Source organism: Neovison vison, chromosome 5 (genome assembly GCF_020171115.1).
Source record: "Neovison vison isolate M4711 chromosome 5, ASM_NN_V1, whole genome shotgun sequence".
Classification (NCBI taxonomy): domain Eukaryota; kingdom Metazoa; phylum Chordata; class Mammalia; order Carnivora; family Mustelidae; genus Neogale; species Neogale vison.
The window spans coordinates 89362183-89385664 of record NC_058095.1 but is presented as its reverse complement, the minus strand read 5'-3'; the positions used below and the strand labels follow the sequence as shown (position 1 = coordinate 89385664).

The 23482-nt window shown below is 33.8% G+C and overlaps 1 protein-coding gene across 5 annotated transcripts in view; it reads right to left on the bottom strand.

Annotated features, from left to right (window-relative positions):
• Positions 1–23482, bottom strand: part of CDK8 (cyclin dependent kinase 8) — a 113960-nt gene that overhangs the window by 38293 nt on the left and 52185 nt on the right. For 4 of the 5 annotated variants that reach the window (XM_044249462.1, XM_044249463.1, XM_044249461.1 and 1 more), the window contains exons 2-4: positions 22668–22743; positions 10804–10914; positions 6206–6346 (exon numbers count right to left, since the gene is read on the bottom strand). In XM_044249462.1, the coding sequence (XP_044105397.1) occupies positions 6206–6346; positions 10804–10914; positions 22668–22743 (328 nt within the window). The remainder of the gene's footprint in view (positions 1–6205; positions 6347–10803; positions 10915–22667; positions 22744–23482) is intronic. The other variant, XM_044249465.1, reaches the window with a different exon arrangement.

Genomic DNA, 23482 nt, shown 5'->3' with positions numbered 1-23482 from the left:
TCACTCAGAGATTTTGATCTTATTTGATGGTTGCTAGGAAACCAACCCATCCTTCACTAAGGACAGCTGAAGCCCCACCAAGTGATTCCAAGTTACTGGAGATAATTATAATTAACTGCAGGGCAACAGCACTATCAGATTTTTTTAAGTCAGATTAAAGCTTTGAAATGGCTTAAGTCTCTTTTAAATATGTATATAGAGTAGCCCACTGAACTATTTCTCACATGATACACTTCTCACTGTAGCACATCTCTACTGGCATAGCCCTAAAGGAAATCTCTGTAGAGATTTATTTTCTAAGAAATTTTACTGTAGCATAAAAAACTGTTTTGAATTAGTTTCGGGCAAGAGTAATTACAGCTGATAGATGCAATACTCCAACAAAACAAACTTCATATATAGCCTTATAATTCAGCTTGAATTAAAAAAAAAAAAGCTATGGTGAAAAGTTACAGTATCTCTCACTTAATATTACACTCCACTTAGTGCAACATTATGTGTCTGGTAGTTCCAAATTAAATACCTCTATGATAAAACCATTTAGCTAATAATTAAAATGAACTTTTGATTATCAGTTTTCAAAAAAAAAAAAGTGGAACACATTAATGACCACATGAGAACTTATTATATACTTAACAAAAATTAATGGTTCATTGGCCAATCATAGTAACTACTTTCCTATGTTCCTTAGCAGATGTGTTGAAAGCCCAAGTCTTTAATATTTAGAGTATAATTTAAGTGTTAATCATTTCTGTGGTCTTATATGGCTGGATGAGCATTTTCAGCCAAGAGCATAAAATTCAACCAACACTGAATGCACTAAAAAACTAAAAGTGAATAAATATTAGCTAGAAATTAAAGTATTTACATTGTGACTAGTAATGAACTGGTCACTTATGGTAAAACAGTGAAATATGAGAGTTTCAAGTTCAGAATAGCTGCTATGTTCAGAAGGTAGGTACTGCTGCCTTATCTACAATTAAAGAATAATTTGCACAGAAGGGAGTTTTAAGATGTCTTTGAAAAAAGTAAGGGACTTATGGTGGAGATTTTCTTATGTTAAGATTAAAGGAAAACATTGGAAAAAATATATTACATCAAAACATGAAAAAATAGGTAAAACAGGTTTCACTGTGGTGCATCAACAATAAATTTTGGAACACTGAAAAAAATTTTAATTAAAAAAAAAAAGAAATTAACAGATCAATACCATTGGCTGAATGGTCTTTGGACTGACAGATAAGAGTCTAGTTCTTTTAGGTAGAAAGAGGGAGGCCACTGAAATGAACTAAAAATATAGTATGAAGAGATATTTTGCACTGCTCCACTTCAGTAAACCATAGCAGAGCTAAGAGGGCAGGTCAAAAGAAGAAATGTAACAGAGTAGTAGTAGGAGAAACATCAGGTAGCAGAAACAACCTATGGAGAATCACCTTGGAAGCCACTTTGTTTCTGTTACAAATGAGCTAGTTTATTCATTCAACAAATATAAGTAGTATTGTATACTCTGATTATGTATTTTGCTAGGCACTGGGAGGGATAAAAATACAAATTAAGCCAGTCTTTGTCCTCAGGAACTTATAATCAAATAAAGAACTTATTACCAAAACTAGTTTAAGTGCCCTTGATAGTTCAAAGTAGCTGCTATAGGACTTTAGATGTACACATTCTCACTTCCACTCACTTCCAGTGATGGGGGGGGGCTGTTTTGCTGAGGTAATAGGAACAGAGCTTCAAAGGATGAAAAGAATTTTAAACACCACAGATGAAGAGAAGAAAGGATTCAGGTAGGCAGGGCAACCTTTGAGTTAGCTGGAAGTAGCTATACAGAGTGAGAAGAAGGAAAAAAAAAAGATTATAACTAGCTTTCACTTCAATTCACAAATACCGGCATGCAGAGATTTTTAAATTTTAATCTACTCATGGACTTCTTCTCATTTAAAACAAACAAACAAATCACAGCCTGACTTTGAAATTTATTCCCAACTGCACAAGAAAACCAATCCTAAAATTAGAAGGTTATACCAAAAATATTCATTTCTACTGAAAGAGGGCAGATAAGAGAATGAACTGGCCGGGTGGCTGGTGTCCTAAAATGGTCATAGTAGAGGCACTAGTAGTGACAGCTTCTCATGGCCTTGCCAAAGTGCTTTACTCAGTCAAAGAGGACTACTCTTTCAGAAGAAAGACTTCAGACACCATTGCCAAATCAAACTTTAGCTTCTACACAAAAAGTATCAAATATGATTTTGGTGCTTACTATCTTTTTATTTGTGCTCAGAAAAACCACCAAACTCAACCCAATCAGACTAATAAGACTTTAAACCTTTCCTTATTTTGAGTCATTTAAATAGTATCTTTATTTGAAGTTTTCATTAAGACTTAGTAGCAGGTAAAATATCTTAATATTCCTTAGCCCAACACTCCTATTTTATATAAGGAGATAATTGGGGGTTAAAAAAACATGGTTCCATATTGTTCCAACTTTGTGCCTCTGTTTACTCATTCGTATAGGATGGTTATTTTTTGCGTCAGCTTGGCTGGGTCATGGTGCCCACATATTTGGTCAAACGTTTTTCTGAATGTTTCTGTGAAGGCATTTTTTTTATGAGATTAACATTTAAATTTGTAGACTTTGAGAAAAGCAGCTCACTCTCCATAACATTGTTGGGCCTTATTCAATCAGTTGAAGACATTAATAGAACAGAGACTGATCTCCCTTGAGCGAGAGGAAACTCTGACAGCATACTGCCATGGACTTAACGGCAACTCTTCCCTTTAGTCTCCAGCCTTCTTGCCTATCTTGCACTTTCTGGACTTACCAAGCCTCTACAATTTGCCTGAGGGAACTCCTTAAAATAAACTTTTCTCTCTCTTTCTCTTTCTGTGCGTGTATATATATGTGTGTGTGTGTATACACACACACTTACTGCTTCTCTGGAGAATCCTAATACATATGGTAATGCCAGAACGAGGACCAAAGCCTGTTGATCAGATTATTCATTTCCCAAGGAAAGAACAAAGGAATTTATCTCTACTTACAGCAAACAGATTAAGCGTAAAAGCAAACCAACTTATACATACATATTTTAATGTTCTAAAACTAAAAAAATTTGGCTTAGATCATAAATTCTATCACAAAAATAAATATTGCATGTGTTTTCTTTCAGGCCCATTCTTCTTAAAACAGCCACACACATATGCATTTATTACCAACTTTAGTCCAACCAGAGTTTCAGAATTATTAAATCTCTATTTCCCACCATGGACGATAACCCCAGTTACAGATCTGCTACTATGTGAAAGTTAACAGTGACAAATTAATCTTTACTAAATAGGATTATTAATTGTTAAAGTTCAGCTTCATGTATCAAAGAACTTCGTAACTCTATCACCTCAAACCAGTAGGTCTATTAATAATGAAGACAATTTCTTAAGCAAAAGCTTCAGTAACATTCTGGGGCATTATTAAAATGATGTTTTTAGGGAGTCTGTGCCTCTTATCCATCTTAGTATGATGTTTTTCTTGGCAAGTTAGCAACTCAACCAACTAGTTCAATTCGTAAATTAGAAATCTATATAGGTCTTCTAAGGTCAATATATATTGCCACATTTCATCTAAACCTGAATGAAAAGAAGCAAGGAATGAAATGAACTATTAATTATATTTATTCTTAAAGGGTAAATATTTCACCTGCAAATAATAACAAAGAGTTTAAAAAGACATACAGCTTCTGAAAAACATCTTGAAAGTAAATACTTTTTTACATTGGAGATTCATATATTAAAAAAAGTAGCATTCATGTATGAATTTCTAATGTAACTATAGTTGAACATCATGACCTCAAAACTCCAAAATCTATTTTTCAGTTAGCAGAAGGTGGGTACATTTAAAAACAAAACAACAAAACAAAACTCAATAACAAGTATTTTTTTTTTTAAAAATTGAGAACAAATTCAAGCGGTAAGCACCTGACCCAGTAAGATCCAGACTGGGGGCTGAGGTGACCACTTTAATGACACAATGGTTCAGTGCGCCCTTGTGGGCCTGCAATGCACAGAAGAGTTAGGTGTAAGGAGTCACACACAGATGATACAGGAACTCTCACTCCAAATGGAGAAATCAAAAAGGAAGCGTGACACAAATAATATATTACAGTTTAGAAAATATTTTGGATAAACTGACTACTAAACAGATAACAGTGGCATATAAAGGGGGTAGAGGAGTGGGAGTGGTTTGCTCTGTGTACAGGGATATTTTATCACTGATATTGTTCACAACTGCCAGCATATGGTGACAATACACTGAAAATAACTACTTTTCATCTGTTTCATTATTATTTTTAAATCATCTCCAGAGAGTGTGTCCCTCTGTTACTGCCATCTAGAATGCACTGCTTCCCCTGGCCTCCACCTCCTGGCACACAACTAACAGACAGAGTACTTTGAAATGACATGTCCTACACCATCCCTGGGTCAAAGAGAACTCATTTAGGCTGCACCAATAGAAAGAGCTATCCCAAAATAGAAATTTTTAAAAATTAAACTTTATAATTATCTTCACTACTATAGTTAATATTACTGTAAGTGGTTTAAGTATATTATACATTAACAATTTAAGTACTGGTTTGTTTATCTGTATTCATCTAATAAACATACATTTTAATGATGAAAAATAACTTACTATGAAAAGAAAATGTTGTGTCATCTCAGCATAATTAGGGGAAAATGCCCTTTTGCCAGATTTTATTCTTTTAGAGATCATAAAAAAGGTCAGTAGCTCAAAAGTAGTAGTAATTTTTCCCTAAGTTGACTCCATCCATAAAGGTTGAAAAAAACATTTTTTTTTAAATTTGTTTGACAAAGAGAGAGAGAGAGCATGCGCACATGCACAAGCAGGCAGAATAGCAGGGAGAGGGGGAGGGAGAAGTAGTCTCCCTGCTGAACAGGGAACCCGATGTGGGGCTCAATCCCCGGACCCTGAGATTACGACCTTAGTCAAAGGCAGACGCTTAATGACTGAGCCATCCAGAAGCCCCTTATTTTCAGATTCATAAAGAGTCAATGGATTTGTCCTACTTCTGTTACATATATCAACTATGAATTTTCCAGTAGTATTAAAAATAAAAAGTTCTTTCAACCAAATTTCTGATGTTATTGGTCCCAGTCTAAATGCTTTCTAGGTATGAGAACTACAGATAAAATAAATACCATTAAACATATTGAAAGGAGATTTATTGAAGACAGAAGAAAGAACCAGAAATTATGACACTGGAACATCTGATCTGAAGGTATTGAATACACAGCAGCTTGGAAAGAATATGTACAAGGGGTAGATCAGCTCTACCTCAAAGTCTACAGGGTTTTTTCCAATGTAACACATGCAACTAGAGACCAAATCACCAGTTCCAGCATTGTGTTTATAATTGTTTGGAATGAAGGCATTGTTATAAATTTTACTATAGTTACCACCTTTACAAAGAAAAGAACAACAAAAGCACAATGTAATTATGCAATAAGGGGAATTTGAGATTTAAATTTACATCCATGAAGATTAATGAACAATGCACAATTTAATGAACATTTTTATCCTAGATGGGTTTTAAAAAGGCATAAATTATTCTGTCATGTAAAATAAAAATAAGTAAGCCGATTTCTGAAGCTTCCAAATTCCTAAAAATTCAATGTACCTTAACATGGCAAGGCTTCTTTTGTTTTTGTTTCTGTTTTCATGGCAAGGCTTCTGAATAAGTTACTTGATTACAATTAATAAATGTGCTACTAATATAGTGAGGCTTAAAAAAATCAGATTGAATTAATATCTCCTCTTCTAATATGTAACTTAGTATATAGTAGGCTCCAAAAGTTTCATTTCCAAGTTATTCATAAATATATCAATTTCTAGAGTTTGCCTAGCACCTAATAAGCAAGCCAAAACTTCATTTACAGTCTTAAAAGCAAACAAAAGCTTAGGAAAATAAATGTGCCCTCTTTCATTTCTTCAGTAAGTATCGGCCAGGGTATGTCCGAGAAGTAGGATGTATCATATACATAGCACAATGCTAGACTATATTATGAAACTATAGCACCCTCACTCCCTCTGTAAGGTTTGGAGGTCAGTGCAGCACTAATATCTAGAGAAAACTAGAAAATCATCCAACTATAAAGGCATCTTTCTAGCTCAGACCTAACTACATCAACTTACCAAATCCCTGTGCAACACCCAGTTAGCATGCAGGTAGTGAATCCCATCTAGGATCTGATATAATAGTGACTTCACCATTCCCCGAGGTAACTGAACTGGCTTCTTGTTTGCTTTAGAAGCTCTGTGAAACTTGATTATATGCTGAAAGAAAGAAAAATATCACCAGAAGCTTAAAAAAGAAAAGAGGGAAAGATAATTTGATGTATAATATATTCCTGCCAGAAAAAGAAACACTCAGGGATTCCCAAAGATACTGAAAATATAACCTTAGATTCTGCTGGGTAACATAAATTAAAATTTAGAGCTAAAGTTTCATTTCCTAAGCATATAATCATGTCTCAGAAAATAAATGACTGCAACAGAGAAGCAGAGAATAATGTGATTTTATTTTGAAAGCATAATTAAAAATTATTTTCAGAGTATACTCAATCCCTGTTTACCTGGTGGAAATTTTCAAGAACAGAATCTTTTTTATCTGTAGTGATTAAATGAAAAGAAAAAAAAAAATAGAACAACTGGGTTGGCTGACACAGCATAGATGTGATACCTATTTATAATACATGAGTTATAAACAAAGCAAATAGGAAAATTATTTCAGTAAAATACACAGAAGCATAAAGAAATAACAGGTAAATGACCAGTTCACACTGAAAATATTTAGAAACATGAAAGATTCAGATGAGAAAAAAAACAGCCTGTACTAACCATTGAAAGTTTTCCAGGAATAGTATCAGTGGACATCTGGTAAAACACAATACCACTTTATAAACAGAAAAATCACTTAAAAATTAAGGTGCCCCAACAGAAACAAGATCCAATGTTTCAAACTCTCTTGACAGGTTTCTTCATTTTAATTAAGGCACATTTAAACTGTAAGAACACCTATAATTCAGCTGAAGTCAATTCTGCTGTATGTAAAACATAGGTATATGCCTGGCACCTCATGTGAACATGAACAGACTCTTGAGCAGTAATTCTGAGTGAATATTAAGCATATTCTTAAAATTAATAAACATAATTAGAGTGACTTATTTTATATTAGAGGTCAACATTTTCGCTTCCTATTTTCTGATGATATAAGAAGTGGAACATTGATAAGAAATAACTAGTAACTAATGATTGAAGGAGTTTTATTTTCCAAAGAAAAAATATATAGCAAAGACTACCTGGTGGGAAGATAAAATATATCAGTTGGCATGCATATAGTATGATTAATCTATACTTTAACAGCAGCATTACACTATTTTAATTTTCTTCTCAGTTATTTTTCCAAAGTATTTAAAAACAGTCAAAAAAAATAGAGCTGCAACTCAATAATCTAGAATGTTCTGTCACCTATCCCAAGAAATGGTGTGACAATAAAGTCTGTTCACCTTAATAAGGACTAGTGGTTCTCTGGAGCTTAATAAAAATGTATTAAAATATATATTTTTAAAAATTAAAATTTGCCAGAGTAAGAATAATATGTAGGGGAGGTTAAAAAAATGATGCCATAGGCATTTCTTCAGTTAACACTTTCATTAAGTTTTAACAAAATACTTTTTTTTTTAACTAATATTTTATAACTACAAAAAACTACACTGGAGAAATCTCTTACCTTCATTTTTATTCCAGGGCTATATAATAAATATGTGGTGTTATTATCATGAAATTTCACCAACATCTGAGTGATTTTTTTTTTTTTAATGACTTTTTTTACTGGGACTCTTTTGTTACACTCTGCCACCTTACCCCAGCTAATTCACTTCAATATTCCAATTAAAATAAGAAAATAAAATGGATAAAGGAGGTTTTAGTAAAGTGAATTATTTTATTTTTATTAAAATGAACATTAAAAGTACTTACTTGACTTCAATGAATATTAGTAAGATGACAACAAAGCCAATGATGACTATATACACACATCTGGCAACAGAGCATGCAGCATAATTTGTAAAAGTATAATTATTTATACCTACATGTAAAATTAGATATCACACACTAGCCTGTTAGGAATTATATTGAATATAATACTATCTCTTATGTTCAATTATTACAAATCACATTTTATTACAGATCATATTTATAAAACAGCCTAGAGATTTCTCATAAATTTGGGTCATATAATTTGATTTCATGTTAGGCTTGAATATGAGTATAATTCAATACTGGCCACCGTAATTTAACAAATTTTTATTAACAGAATCCCACTTTGATTTGATTAGATTTATTTTAAAAGAACAGAAGCTACAACAACAAAAATATTTACAACCAGCACTGACTTTGGACAATAGTTTCATAAAACAGAAAATTTGATGTCTATTTTCAGTTCAAAAGCAATTCCTTCCAGATAACATAAAAACAATTTGAATCAAACTGCATTTACTCATGGGAAACAGGAATCTACAGAGCAAAAATATTTCTTATAAATCTGAAACTGTATGAAAGCCATGTAAGTTTCAATTTCTGAAATCTGTTGAAGCTAAAATTATGTAAATGAGGCTAGTTCTAGAAAGTAGCAGAAGAGTTTAAAACTAATGTACTATTTTTAGAAGGCAAACTTATTTTTGAGCAATTTTACTAGAATTTGTACTAGTTTTATTTCAAAAATTTGTATTTATATTTAGAAACTACAGCCGAATGAAAAATATAAATTTTAAAGATATTTAAAATTGAGCCAGAAGATTATAATCCCTTGCATATAGCAGTATCAATGGTCCCGGTTTACTATGGTTCAACTTATGATTTTTTGACTTTATGATGGAGTAAAAGCAATAAGCATTCAGCAGAAACCATACTTGGAATTCTGAAATCTGATCACTTCCCAGGCTGGTGACATGCAGTATAATACTCGTTTGTGACTCCAGGCAAGGGCAGCTACTATACCCAGTCAGTAAGGGTAAACAACCCATACATTTATAACCATTCCATACTCATACAACCATTCTGTTTTTCATTTTCAGTACAGTATTCAAATACTAACATGAGATATTCAACACTTTATGATAAAATAGGCTTGGTGTTAGATGATTTTGTCCAATTGGAGGTTGATATAAGCATTCTCAGCACGTTTAAGGTAGGCTAGGCTATGCTGTGAGTTTCCATAGGTCGGTCAGGTATACTAAATGTATTTCTGACTTAATGAAATTCTCAGTTTGTGATGGGTGTACTAGGAATGTAACCCCATGTCAGTCAAGGAAGATCTGTATATACGTTTTCTCTGGCATTTACTTCAATAAATGCACAACCAGTATATAAATATAAATATAGAACAGTATACAAAACACAGTGAAATACTTAAAGATCTTATTAAATTACTTATTAAATACTAGAAAAAATACAGATCACAGAAATGAAGTACTTATTAACTTAATGTAATATTGCGTTTTTGTTCACTCGCTTTATTTTCTAAACTGTAGTCTGTGTTAACATGTTCTTTACACAAGACTGATCAGGATATAAGTTTTGTGAGTATATTTCAAAATTATTTTGGCTATCCTGCTATTTTCTTTAGATATATCATAAACTCTTATCCCCAAGATGGCATTTCAGACTTCCAAAGAACATAAAGGAGTAAATTTTATCGTTACCCAAAACTTCTGTAAATACCAATTTTAAAAATGATCTAGTGAGTAAATGCAAAATACTGAGTTAGCTGTTTGTAATTCAGCTATTTTGCTAAGATAAATTTAAATTCTCAGTTTAATAATAATTTTTATCAATATAACATCATTTTTGTCATTGTATTAGCTAACCTAATAAAACTAATCTAATAGACTGTAATTACTTGACTTTGAGAATCTTCAAGAATTTAATTGGGAGCTCTCTTCCACAAAGAATTCTTCCTATACAAGAACATGCCCAATTCAAGTAAGTACAACACTGAACTTCTGCTGATGGAAATAAGAAATGCATTAGAACATGGAGTATTAAATATGAAAAATATTCAATAAATGATTAATAGTATGTTACATTTGTATAGTACACTTAGTTTATAAAGTTTTTCAAATACAAAATTGCTCTTCAGAAAAATCCTGTAAAAAAGTAGGAAAAGTACCACATTTCACAAATGGGGTTGGGGGAACTACAACTTCAGAGCCATTAAGAGACTTGCTTAATGTCATATGACAAAAAACAAATAGACAAAATGTCATATGACAAAAAACAGACAAAAACCATTAAGTCTCAGTCTAGTCTTCCAAATATAACATATTTATCCTCCTATATAAGGATAACACTTTCTCATTTTATATTCCTTTACAGAGTAAAAGGAAACATGCTGCTTTTAAAATTCTATAACAAAATAGCTATTACAGTTACTTTTTAAAATTTTATCAAAAATCTACAGCTAGGAAACAATACTAAATAACTCTTATTCTTATACTTTTCAGATTGTACTATTTTTCTGTAGCATGTTACAAAGTTTACACTGATAAGATCAAAATGTAGTAATACAAAGCAAAATACCCTAGACTTGGTAATCCATCAATCACATTCTATGAGGTTACTTTTATTTTTAAAATGTAAATCTCATATTAAGATAAATTAAAATTGCTTCTAGTCACTCTTAATCCCTGACTGAAACCAATGGCTCGATGTCTACCAGCAATTCACCTTACCCAGAGGTCATGTTCAGCGTAGTCAAACAGAAGCCATACTTTCCTATCAGCATGAGACAGAAAAACCTTTTGAAGAGAGATGACATTTGGATGCTTAAGCTCTCGAAGTAACTGCAAAACAAGGAAGAGCAATTAAAAATCTTTGCCATGAAAATAGTGTTAAGTAAACCATACATTTGTAATTCACAGAAATACAAACCCAATGGTAATCAATCCTAAAAATCTAGTAAGTACCCACACTATTTTGAAAGTGTCCAGATATGTGCTTCAGTAACAAATGCAGAAAAACTCTGGAGAAAAGATACTGAGAAGATACAACTGAGTAAATCTATTTTGTTGTTATTGTTTAGTTGGTTTTTACTTTTGTTTTGGTTTTTAATTGTGATAAAATATACAACATTAAAATCACCATTTTAACAATTCAATAGCTTTTAAAAAACTAACTGCAACATTAGATAATATAACATTTGTCAATATCAAATATCAGATGAAAATTAAAATCTGTAATTCTGTGATATATAGCATCTATTTTTTTAGGCACTAAATGATGCAGTTGATTAAGATTTTATAAACTTTTAATAAAATAATAAAGAACTTATACAGACAGAGGCATCTAAGCAGAACACATTTTTATGGCTTAACCTTTCTCATTTCCTAGAAGGACATTCTATTTAAAATCTTTTATTGCCTTATTTCATTCTCATTTATTAACCAAAGTGGGCCTAATAATCCATCAGTTAAAAACTATTCCTACTCTGCCAAGAAGAAAAAAAAAAAAAAAAAGGAACAACAGCAGTAACAATGTCAAGAAAAAATTTCTCATGAAGCCTGATACTATGTCTTTATCAGTTAAAACCGAGTTACAGTGCCTTCCAAATGTTTTCCAAATACATGACAGCCATGGAGAAAGTCAAGGTTTTAGAACTTATGACTTTAGTACTTTTTATAAGAACACTGCTACCAAAACAAGAATTAATATAAATGCAATGTTAACAATATATTAGGGACTCTGAAATGAATTCAGCCAAGGAAAGACTATGAATGGACTATCTATTAAATACTCATTAATATTAATCATTATTCTCTGGAAAGTGATAATTACTTTATTCAGGAGGAAGATTAAATTCAAGTTATAGATTTCTGCTTTTAGAATATAATTTCAAACTTACGAGACTTCAGAGATTATACACAAAGCTTCAGAAACCTAAAGGTCAGTATCTAAGATTAACCATTTCCTAATTAATAAAGAAGGCAAAGAATCTGATAGGGAAAGTCTAGACTTCGGGATTACCCAGGATCATCCAGCTGGCTCCAGAGCTAAACCCAGTGCTAAGTTCATCTTAGTTCTGGGTCAGTGTTTTCTCCATTACCTCATGATTGGAACACACTTCTCAGGCACTATTTCAAATCCTTTCTGGAAACTGTCAGGGTAGAAATTGTAACAAACTCCAAAGCTCTGGCAAAAGTTCTTTCCAATTATTAGAAACCTACATATAAAGCTATTCTTAGTATCTCCTCAATTTCACCTCCAAGATAAGGCTTAGCTCCTATACTGGAAAAAAAAAACCAAACCAAAAAAACAAAAAACAAAACCAGCAGCACCCATTTTATTAAGTTCTTCGTAAGTGCCAAGTATGGTGCAAAACATATGACGTGCATTATGTCACTGAATCATGACTTACCCTATGAAATATTTACACTACTTCTAATTTCATAAATGAGGAAATAGTGGTTTGAGGGGATTAAATAATTTTCTCATGATCACAGTCCAAGGTAGTGGTTTAAATCAGGATTTTAACGCTTTTAAAATTAATTAATTGGCTTTTAAAGTACAAAGTCAGCACTCTAAGGTCTAATACCAACACTTTTTTTTTAAAAGATTTTATTTATTTGACAGAGAGATAGAGAGCACAAGCAGGCACAGAGGCAGGGAGGGGGAGAATGAGAAGCAGGCTCTCGGCTGAGCTGGGAGACCGATGCAGGGCTCAATCCCACGACCGTAGTCATGACCTGAGTCAAAGGCAGACTGAGCCACCCAGGTGCCCCAAATATCAACACTTTCTAAGACCTAATACACTGGGGGACTATTTCTCCTTACATTCCAGAGGCACAGGTATTTTAAGTATATACTAGGTTGTGAACTGGCCAATGGCAGCTACATGTTTTGCTCACGATTGCTACCTTCTAGCACCCTGTCCAGGCACCTGGTAGGCACTCATTAAGTTTTTGGTGAATAATGAATTTGTGAATAAACAATATATACAAATTAAAAGGCATCATACAACACACCCTTTGCTTCTGATATGTGGACTCAGATCACTGCTTTTATCATAAAACCTTATTCCACTTCTTCAAAAAATCTTAGAAAAGCTAGTCTTAAAAAAGCTAGTCCTCTTCTATTTTTAAACCATCCAGCTGACTAGTCAGACAACAAATCTTCCAGGGTAATGATTTAATAATATATTAACAGTAAGAACTATCATTATTATAAGTAATTATAATCACAAGTAAATAATTAAGTGTTACGGATTGAATCTCCCCAAATTCTTGTTGAAGCCCTAATCCCCGGTGCCTCAGAATGTGATTATATTTGAAGACAAGGCCTTTATAGAGGCAACTGAGCTAAAATAAGGTCAGTAGGGTGGCCCTGATCCAATCTGAATGGTGACTTTCTAAGAGGAGGAGGTTAGGACACACAGAGAGACACCGGGGCAGCTTGTACAGACAGACAGCCACTGAAGAGGCCACAAGAGGGTGGTTGTCTGCAAACTCAGGAGAAGCCACAGAAGAAACCAACTCTGCAGACTCTGAGAAAGTAAGTTTCTGTTGTTTAAGTCACCCAGTTCATAGTATTTTGTTCTGGCAGCCTTGGCAAACTAATACAGTAAATAATTACTATTACTAAGTAAAACACTCTAATATTGGGTGTTTTGGGAGATGGGTCAGTATGGGGTTAGAGATGGAAACTGAGATTCAGTGGGGAATTACGTCTAAGTCAATATTTTTATTGAAGTACTTCAAAAAAATCAGGGAGCTGGGCTATATTTGGCAGGACTACCATTAAGCAAATGCCTCCTTCACACCAGCCACTGTGGAGATGCACTAGGTCCTGGCATATAAAATGTGCTAAGACTTGCTGAAGTCTTCGAGTGGGAAACAAATGCAAGTAAGCACATAATCCTAATGCTGTGGCTGCAGCAGTGGTAACTGATGATTTATTGAGAGTAGCTAATATTTACCTAGAGTTTACCGGGCCCAAAGAAGTATGCTGAGTTCCTCACAATAAACCCCATGAGACACTATTATCATTTTACAAATGAGGAAACGAGAACACAAGGAAATTAAGTAACTTGCCTTGAGTCCTAAAAGCTGGTAAGTGGTAAAGCTAGGTAAAGCACGGTAATCTGGCCAGGACTTTAAGTGCTACAGGCAGTACTTTGAGTCTGGTACTCTGACGCTGTGGAAACATCCCAAAGTTCTCCTAGCTGATGAAAAGCACTTCAGCATTTCATCACCACACAGAGGCAGCCCATAGCATGTAGATACCTTTTTTTTTTTTTGGTCTTTCTGAGGATTTTATGTTAAAAAAAAATTTAAAGAAAAGGTTTAAATAAATTTAAGCAATGGTTTCTATCACAGAAATCACTAAATTCTTTTAATTCTACTGGGAATAAAATCTTAATTTCCTGTACTAAGAGTACTACTAAAAATACAAATGTCTTAATACATCATTCTTATCAACTTAATTCATTCCAGTTGTACCATACAATATCATACTTAATTTCAACCCTTAAAGTACAAATAAATAAAAAATGAATTAATAACATTTAAAACTGTATCTTGTCAATAAATAGCACCTAGACCAGTGAGAAAATAGGATATAAAACTTCTGATATTCTCAAAATAACACTGATTTCTAATATTAAAATGTTACAACATGGCAAAAATAATAAATTCTACATTTATGCCATGGGTATAATGATACATAAGTTGAAATTACTATAACAGTATACAGAATAATATTTCAAAATTATTTCAATTATTTTGTTAAAGTTGTGGAAGCTTTCTTCAATCAAATTCTTGCGAATTGTTAAGAATAAAACCAAAAACAAACCCTGAGATGCCTAGATTAAAACAGATGTGAACTTTAAAAGTAGAGTCTGCAGTTTTACTTCTGCTCCCCTCGCTACCTCATTCCAGCTACAAGGCTGCCTCTTGGAATACTGATCGTCCACTGAAGCACAGTTTAAAAACCACTAAGCTTAAGGGATTCTACCTAGCAAGAAATTCTGGAAATACAAAACAAACCACAAACAATACAATGAGGATGAAGACATGCAATGCTCTTAACTTTAGAGGAAGTGCTTGGAGTTCTCCCCACCGCCCTTTACAAGTACTTACTGAACAAAGACTGTGTCACATCTAGCACACGCTTGTGAAGAAATATATTACAGTGTAGTGAAAACAGAAACCAACAAAAAGCAGTGTCTTATAATTTATTATAAGTGCTATGAAAGAAAACAAACTGGGGGCAGACTGTAAGAGAATAGAGGAGATGCCTGGTGAGTAAAAAAGACTTCTCAGAGGAAGACTTAACGAGGGAAGAGGACTGATAAGATGTACCAAGACGGGATTCTTTTTTCTTTTGGATTTTTTATTATAGAATTTTTTAAACGTAAATGAAATAGAATAGTAAGGGGTGCCTGGGTGGCTTAGTGGGTTAAAGCCTCTGCCTTCAGCTCTGGTCGTGATCCCAGGGTTTTGGGATTGAGCCCCGCCCCGCATCAGGCTCTCTGCTCAGCGGGGAGCCTCCTTCCTCCTTTCTCTCTCTCTCTGCCTGTCTCTCTACTTGTGATCTCTGTCAACTAAATAAATAAAATCTTTAAAAAAATAGAGTAGTAAAACAGACCCCTGTGTATCATTATCCACTCTCAGCCTATCTCATTTTATCAACATTCGTACCCCATCCTCCCACCTTAGCCTGGATTATTTTGAAATAAATCTGACATGATTTCACCTGTAAATATTTCAGTATATGTCTCTAAAATATAGGATCTCTTTGCTCTGACCACATGGAAATAAATTAGCAATCAGCAATAAATTATCCCAAAAGACTCACATGTTTAAAAAAATTTTATTAAGTTTTCTAATTATAATTCCAGCATAGTTAACATACAGCGTTATATTAGTTTCAGGTGTACAATACAGTGATTCAACAATTCTATGCTACTCAGTGCTCATCATGGTACTAAGTGTACTCTTTAATCCCCACCCCCTATTTCATCCATCTCCCACCCACTCCCTTCTAGTAATAGGTTGTTCTCTATAGTTAAAGAGTCTGTTTCTTGGTTTGACTCTTTCCCCTTTTGCTTGTTTTAATTCTACATAGTAACATAATATGGTATTTGTCTTTCTCTAACTGACTTAATTCACTTAGTATTATATTCTCTAGCTCCATCCATATTGTTGCAAATGGCAAGATTCCATTCTTTTTTATGGCTGAATATTTTTGTGTGCGTATGTGTGCACATGCGTGCGCGCACATGCACACACACACAATTTTCTCTATTCATTCATCTATCAGTGGACACTTGGGCTGCTTCCATAATTTGGATATCAAAAGTTATATTGCAATAAACAGAGGGGTGCATGTATCCCTGTGAATTTCTGTGGTAAATATCCAGTAGTGTGATTACTGAACTGTAGAGTAGTTCTGTTTCGGACTTTTTGAGAAAAATCCATACTGTTTTCCACAGTAGCTGCACCAGTTTGTATTCTCACCAAGAGTGCTCCAGGGTTCCTTTTTCTCCACAACCTCACCAACAGTTGTTATTTCTTGTATTTTTTATTTTAGCCATTCTGACAGGTATAAGGTAATACCTCAGTGTAGTTTTGATTTGCATTTCCTGATGATGAGTGATGTTGGGCATTTTTTTGTGTGTCTATTGGCTATCTGGATGTCTTCTTTGGAAAAATGTTCATATTTTCTGTGCATTTTTTAATTGGGTTATTTGTTTTTTGGGTGTTTAGCTGTATCAGTTCTTTATATATTTTGGATACTAGCACTTTATCAGATATGTGATTTGCAAATACCTTTTTCTGTTAAGTAGATTGCCTTTTTAATTTTAACTCTTTCTTTTGCTGTGCAAAAACTTTTTATTTTGATGTTGTCCCAACAAATTACTTTGGATTTCATATTTCTTGCTTCAGGAGACAGATCTGGAAAAATGCTTCTATAGCTGATGACAGAGAAATTACTGCCTGTACTCTCTTCAAGGATTTTTATGGTTTCAGATCTCACATTTAGGTCTTTAATTCATTTTGAGTTTATTGTGAAAGAAAGTGGTCCAGTTTCATTCTTTTGCATGTCCAGTTTAGCTGTCCAGTTTCCCCAACACCATTTGCTGAAGAGACTTTTTTCAATTGTATATTTATTCCTCCTTTGTAAAAAATTAACTGACCATATAATTATGGATTCATTTCTGGGTTTTCTATTCCTTCCGTACATGTTTAAAAATTAACTATATATATATATATATATATATACACACACACACACACACTTTTTTTTTTAAAGATTTTATTTATTTACTTGACAGACAGAGATCACAAGCAGGCAGAGAGGCAGGCAGAGAGAGAGGCGGAAGCAGGCTCCCCGGCGAGCAGAGAGCCCGATGCGAGGCTCGATCCCAGGACCCTGAGATCACGACCTGAGCCGAAGGCAGAGGCTTTAACCCACTGAGCCACCCAGGCGCCCCAACTATATGTATGTTTTAAATTTTAATTAATTTATTTGAGAGAGTGTGAGAGACAGAGAGTGCATTGTGATAAGAGGAGCAGAGGAAGAGGGACAAGCAGAATCCAGGGTGAGCATGGAACCCAATGCAGGGCTCAATCTCACAACCCTGAGATCATGACCTTAGGCCAAATCAAGAGTCAGACACTTAGCCAACTGAGTCACCCAGGCACCCCTAAAATTAGATAATATATATACTGTTTTAAAGATTTTATTTATTTGACACAGAGAGAGATATCACAAGTATGCGGCGGTGGGGGGGGGCGCTGAGCAGAGAGCCTGATGTGGGACTCGATCCCATGACCCTGAGATCATGACCTAAGCAGAAGGCAGAGGCTTACCCCACTGAGACACCCAGGTGCCCCTAAACAATATATTTCTAAATAATCCACGAATAAAAGACAAAAATGACAAGAAAACTGAAAATATTCTGTACTAAATGACAATGAAAATACAATATAACAAAACTTATGGATACAAATAGAACACAGCTTAGTGGAAGATTGATAGTTTTAATTGCTTATTGAAAAGAATAATTTTAAAATCAATTATCTAAGGTTCCATCTTAAGAAGATAAAGGAGATGTGTAAGCCCAAAGTAGAAGGAAAAACAGAATAAAGATAAGAACAGAGATCAATGATATAAACAGAAAACAAATTACAACCTGCAATGAAATAGGAGATCACCACAGAAACTATAGATGCGAAATGATAACAGAATATTATGAGCAACTTTGTGCTAATAAATTCAACAACAAAATAGACAAATTAGAGGTAGACAAATTACAGAAGTGCCTGGGTGACTCAGTCAGTTAAGTGTCTGCCTTCGGCTCAGGTCATGATCCCAGGGTCCTGGAACTGAGCCATGCATTGGGCTCTCTTCTCAGTGGGAAGTCTGCTTCTCCCTCTCCCTGCCACTCTGCTTGTGCTCACGTGACCTCTCCCTAACTCTCTCTCTCAATTAAATAAAATCTTAAAAAAAAAGAAAGGAAGAAAGAAAGAAAGAAAGAAATTGGAGCGCCTGGGTGGCTCAGTGGGTTAAAGTCTCTGCCTTTGGCTCAGGTCATGATCTCAGGGTCCTGGGATCGAGCCCCACATTGGGCTCTCTGCTCCTCAGGGAGCCTGCCTCCTCCTCTCTCTCTCTCTGCCTGCCTCTCTGCCTACTTGTGATCTCTGTCTGTCAAATAAATAAATAAATAAATAAAATCTTAAAAAAAAAAAAAGAAAAAAGCAATAGACAAATTATAGAAAAAATACAATATATCAAACACAAGATGAAAAATAAAATCTAAAGAGCTCTTTATCTTTTAAGTAAATAATATTGGTTGGTGAATTCTATCAAACATTTAAGGAAGAAAAACTATTAATCTTATAGAAACTGTCAGAATATGGGAGATGAAAAAAGGCTGCCTAATGTGTTTCAGGAGGGCAGTAAAATCTTGATACCAAAGACAAAGACGTTACAAAAAACATAATTATAGACCAACATCCTTCAAATTCATACACTTAAAGCTCTTTAACAACATATTACTAAATCAAACCTAGCAATATATAACAAAGCAATAATTATTTCAAGAATGCAAAACTGGATAAACATTACAAATCAATGTAGTCTACCAATGTATCAGAATAAAAGAAAACTACAGGGTCATTTTGGTACATGTAGAAAAATTTGATACACTTACAAAAAAAAACCAGAAGGAACTTCCTTAGTCTAACTAATAGCATCTATTAAAAAACCCTATGGTTAGCATTTTACCTAATGATGAAACACTGAAAATACTTTCACCAAGATTGGGAACAAGTCAAAGACACCCATCCTGATTATTCTTCAACATTATATGAAAGGCCTGAGCCAGTGCAAAAAGAAAAAAAAAATAAAAATAAAAAGATGGAAAGAAGGAAAACTATTCTAAATTGCATACATAATTATTTATGCAGAAAATCTGCATGTATCATCAAAACCTGCCAGTGAATTTACATATGTATCTAAAATGTACAATATTTTAAAAGTTCTATTTTTTCTTTTTAAAGTTCTGTTTCTAAGTATAGAAGCAAACAAATGGGAAATAATATTTTAAATTAAAAATTTTAAAATAATCCCATATACAATAGTGCCAGAAAACATGAAGCTCTTTAGAAATGAATTTAACAGAAGGTGTACAAAACCTCTACAACTAAAAAATTATAAAATGCTGTAGAGAAAATTAAAGAAAACCTTAAAAACTGAAACTATATCTTTTTAGATTCATGGTTTGGATGTGTCAATATTCCCTAAATTAATCCAAACCATAATCCCAGCAGGCATATTACTGAAATAAAAATTGACAAGATGATTCAAAAGTTTATATGATAATGCAAAGGACCTAAAATAGCCCAATCCTGAAACAGAAAAATAAGGCTAGTAGCCATATACAATCTTACTTCAAATCTTGTAAAGCTAGAGTGACCTGATAATGGCATAAGTATAGACAAAGATGGCACAAAATAGAGCCCAGAAGTAGTCCATACTTACACAGTCACTTAAATTTTTAAAGGTGCCAAACAAAGTCAATCGGGAAGAATCTTTTTTAAAAAGTGATGTTACAACAACTGTACATTCATAGGGGTTAAGGCGGGAAAGAAGCTCAAACCTTACATCATACCTATACAAAGAAAAATGAATTAAGTATACATAAATAAAAAAACAAAACCAAAACTATACAGCTTTTAGAAGAAAACAAAGGAAAATTTCTTCACAACCATAAGTAAAGATTTATTCAGCCAAATACAGAAATCAATAGTCATAAAAAGGAAAAATTAGTAAATTTCATCAAAAATAAAAATTTCTGCTCACTTTAGATTGAAGAACCACAATCAAACACATTAAAAGTAAGTTTTTGTATTTCTTTCTATGCCAAACTGAATTTACAGTTATTAACATATACATGAAGAATGCCTGTTCCTAAAATGAATGAGTTGTTTTTAAAACATTTTGCTCAAGTTTAATAAAGAGAGAAGCACAAAAACTATAAATGCACAGCGCAGTGAGTTCTCACATAGTAAACTCACATAACCAGACCCAAATCAAGATCAAGAAACAGAATCCTGAAGGTCCCTTGTCTCCCCCTTCTGTCACTCCCTGGCCCTCCCCAAAGGTAATCTCCATCATGACATCTAACATCACTAACCACAGTTTAATGGATTTTAATTCTTTTTTTTTTTTTTTTTAAGATTTTATTTATTTACTTGTCAGAGAGAGAGGGAGAGAGAGCGAGCACAGGCAGACAGAGAGGCAGGCAGAGGCAGAGGGAGAAGCAGGCTCCCTGCCGAGCAAGGAGCCCGATATGGGACTCGATCCCAGGACGCTGGGATCATGACCTGAGCCGAAGGCAGCTGCTTAACCAACTGAGCCACCCAGCTAACTACAACATGTAGAAGTGTAGATACTGAAGAACTGATAGTTAAGGTACAGATATCCTTCCTTTAGATTCAAGAACATTAAAAATCTACCAATTACTTGAAATATAACTTCCAACATGGCATACCTTTGGTTATGAAAGAATGCCCTCCACCTCACCTCTACTCTTCCCTCATGCAGGTAATTTTTTTTTTTTTTTGGGTTAAGATTTTGTTTATTTATTTGACAGACAGAGATCACAAGTAGGCAGAGTGGCAGGCAGAGAGAAAGGAAAGCAGGCTCCCTGCTGAGCAGAGAGCCTGATGAGAGGCTCGATCCCAGGACCCTGAAACCATGACCTGAGCCGAAGGCAGAGGCTTAACCCACTGAGCCACCCAGGCACACCTCATGGAGGTAATTCTTACATGTCTTCCAAAACCTGCAACCTTCCTTGATTCTCTTGATTAGAGATGTGGGTAATTTTCTCACTCTCCATATACTTCTATCATTGCTCTTCGTACACTATTTTTTTTTTTTAAAGATTTTATTTACTTACTTGAGAGAGAGAGTGAGAGAAAACACGAGAGGGGAGAAGGTCAGAGAGAGATGCAGACTCCGCATGGAGCTGGGAGCCCAGTGTGGGACTCGGTCCCCAGACTCCAGGATCATGACCTGAGCCGAAGGCAGTTGCTTAACCAACTGAGCCATCCAGGTGCCCTTTTTCTTTTCTTCCCATACACTATTACTGTAAGATTTAGGAGTGCCTTTCCTCATCAGTGTGTAAATATTTAAGGCCAGGGATTCTCACTTGCTCTGTTTCTTTACTTTTACCTACTCTAGTTCTCATCAACATTAATACACAACAAATGGCTGTTAACAGAAACCCCAGTGGTATAGAATCTGTTAAATGGGTAAAATTATTTAAATTAATATATCCAGGTCACAACAGCCTATTATCTGTAGACAGATACAAGGGCTAAAAGTGACAAAAACAAAGATTTTAATACATATTCTAGAATATTTTGATTATAGTCAGAAAAGACAAATTTGGATCCACAGTGTTACAACAGTAACAACTGAAGTAAAATCTCATGGAAGTAATACTCAGTTTAAATGTGTGAATAATTGTTTAGTAATGCATTAACATGAATGTTTTCCTTTGGAATCAAAATGAGATTCTAACACCATATGGAAAGCTATGCTTCCAAAAGAAAATAGCACATATTTTTACATATTCAAATGAACAGATAAAATGAAAATCAAATAATACAATCTCATTTTAAGTTCATGTAAGTAATGACATCAATCTCATCTTATTAATATAGGAATATTAATTTTAATGAACTAACATAGATTCATACACATTTACTTTTATTGCACCCAATGAAATAATATGAATAACTGGACCCTTAATATTTAGTGACATTTACTGGAAAAATACACATTTATATAAATAACTTATATTGACTTACTCCCAAACAAATGAATTTACATAGTTATTCCTGCTAGAACTACATGCCACCTTTACTTCTCTTATAAAACAAACATATTTTTCTATAGATTGTCAATAAGAAAAATATTTACCAACTTTCAATTAATGTGTATATGTGACAAACACAATTCAGAGACCTACATAGTTGACACTCATTAGTCAATTGATAATAATGATTATAAAAAGAACTTCACTTACTGCTATTTCTCTACATGCCGACATAGAGATCCCAGTTCCTTCTATTTGTTTTAAAGCATAGTCTTTATCATCTTTCCTGTAAAAACAAAGTTATTTTAATATTGGATAAAACTAAATGTATGTGCATTTTTAATAAAATATAAATATAAATCACATAATACATTTTTGATATCTTTCACATGTAATCACAGAATATCATATAGGGAAAAAGGTTTTGGATAATCTAGTTCAATCCCCCTATTTGATGAGGAAAGTCAGATTCAAAGAAATAAAAAGATTTGTCTAAGGCTCCATGGTTTGGGAAGGCAAAGACTTAGAAATAGATTCTTCCTGCTCTAATATATATATACATTTCCTTTTTATATATGTATGTGTACGTGTGTGTACTGTAACACTCAACAAACACACATACACAACTTGTTTTCTAAAACCCTTTCAGATATTGGTGGGTCAAAAAATTAAGAAATGAATGTATCACTAAAGTACAAAATGGTGATAATTTCAAACAAGTTATAGTCCTCATATCCCCCAATACCTTCGAAGAGAGTCACTCAACATGGTTTATTGAGCACTTACTACGTATTCAGAACTGTGTTCAGTATTGGGGATAGAGCAGAGTTCCTTGTTCTATAGAGCTTTCTGCATCTACTGGTCTAGACAGATAAACAACTAACACACCACAGTACAGTATGGTAAGTACTATGATAGGGCAAGTTCAAACCACAGAGGTTATTCAATGATCACTCTGGTAGAGGACCTAAGCAAAAACTTCTCAAAAGAAACACCACTGAAATGAAGCCTGAACAGCAATTCTT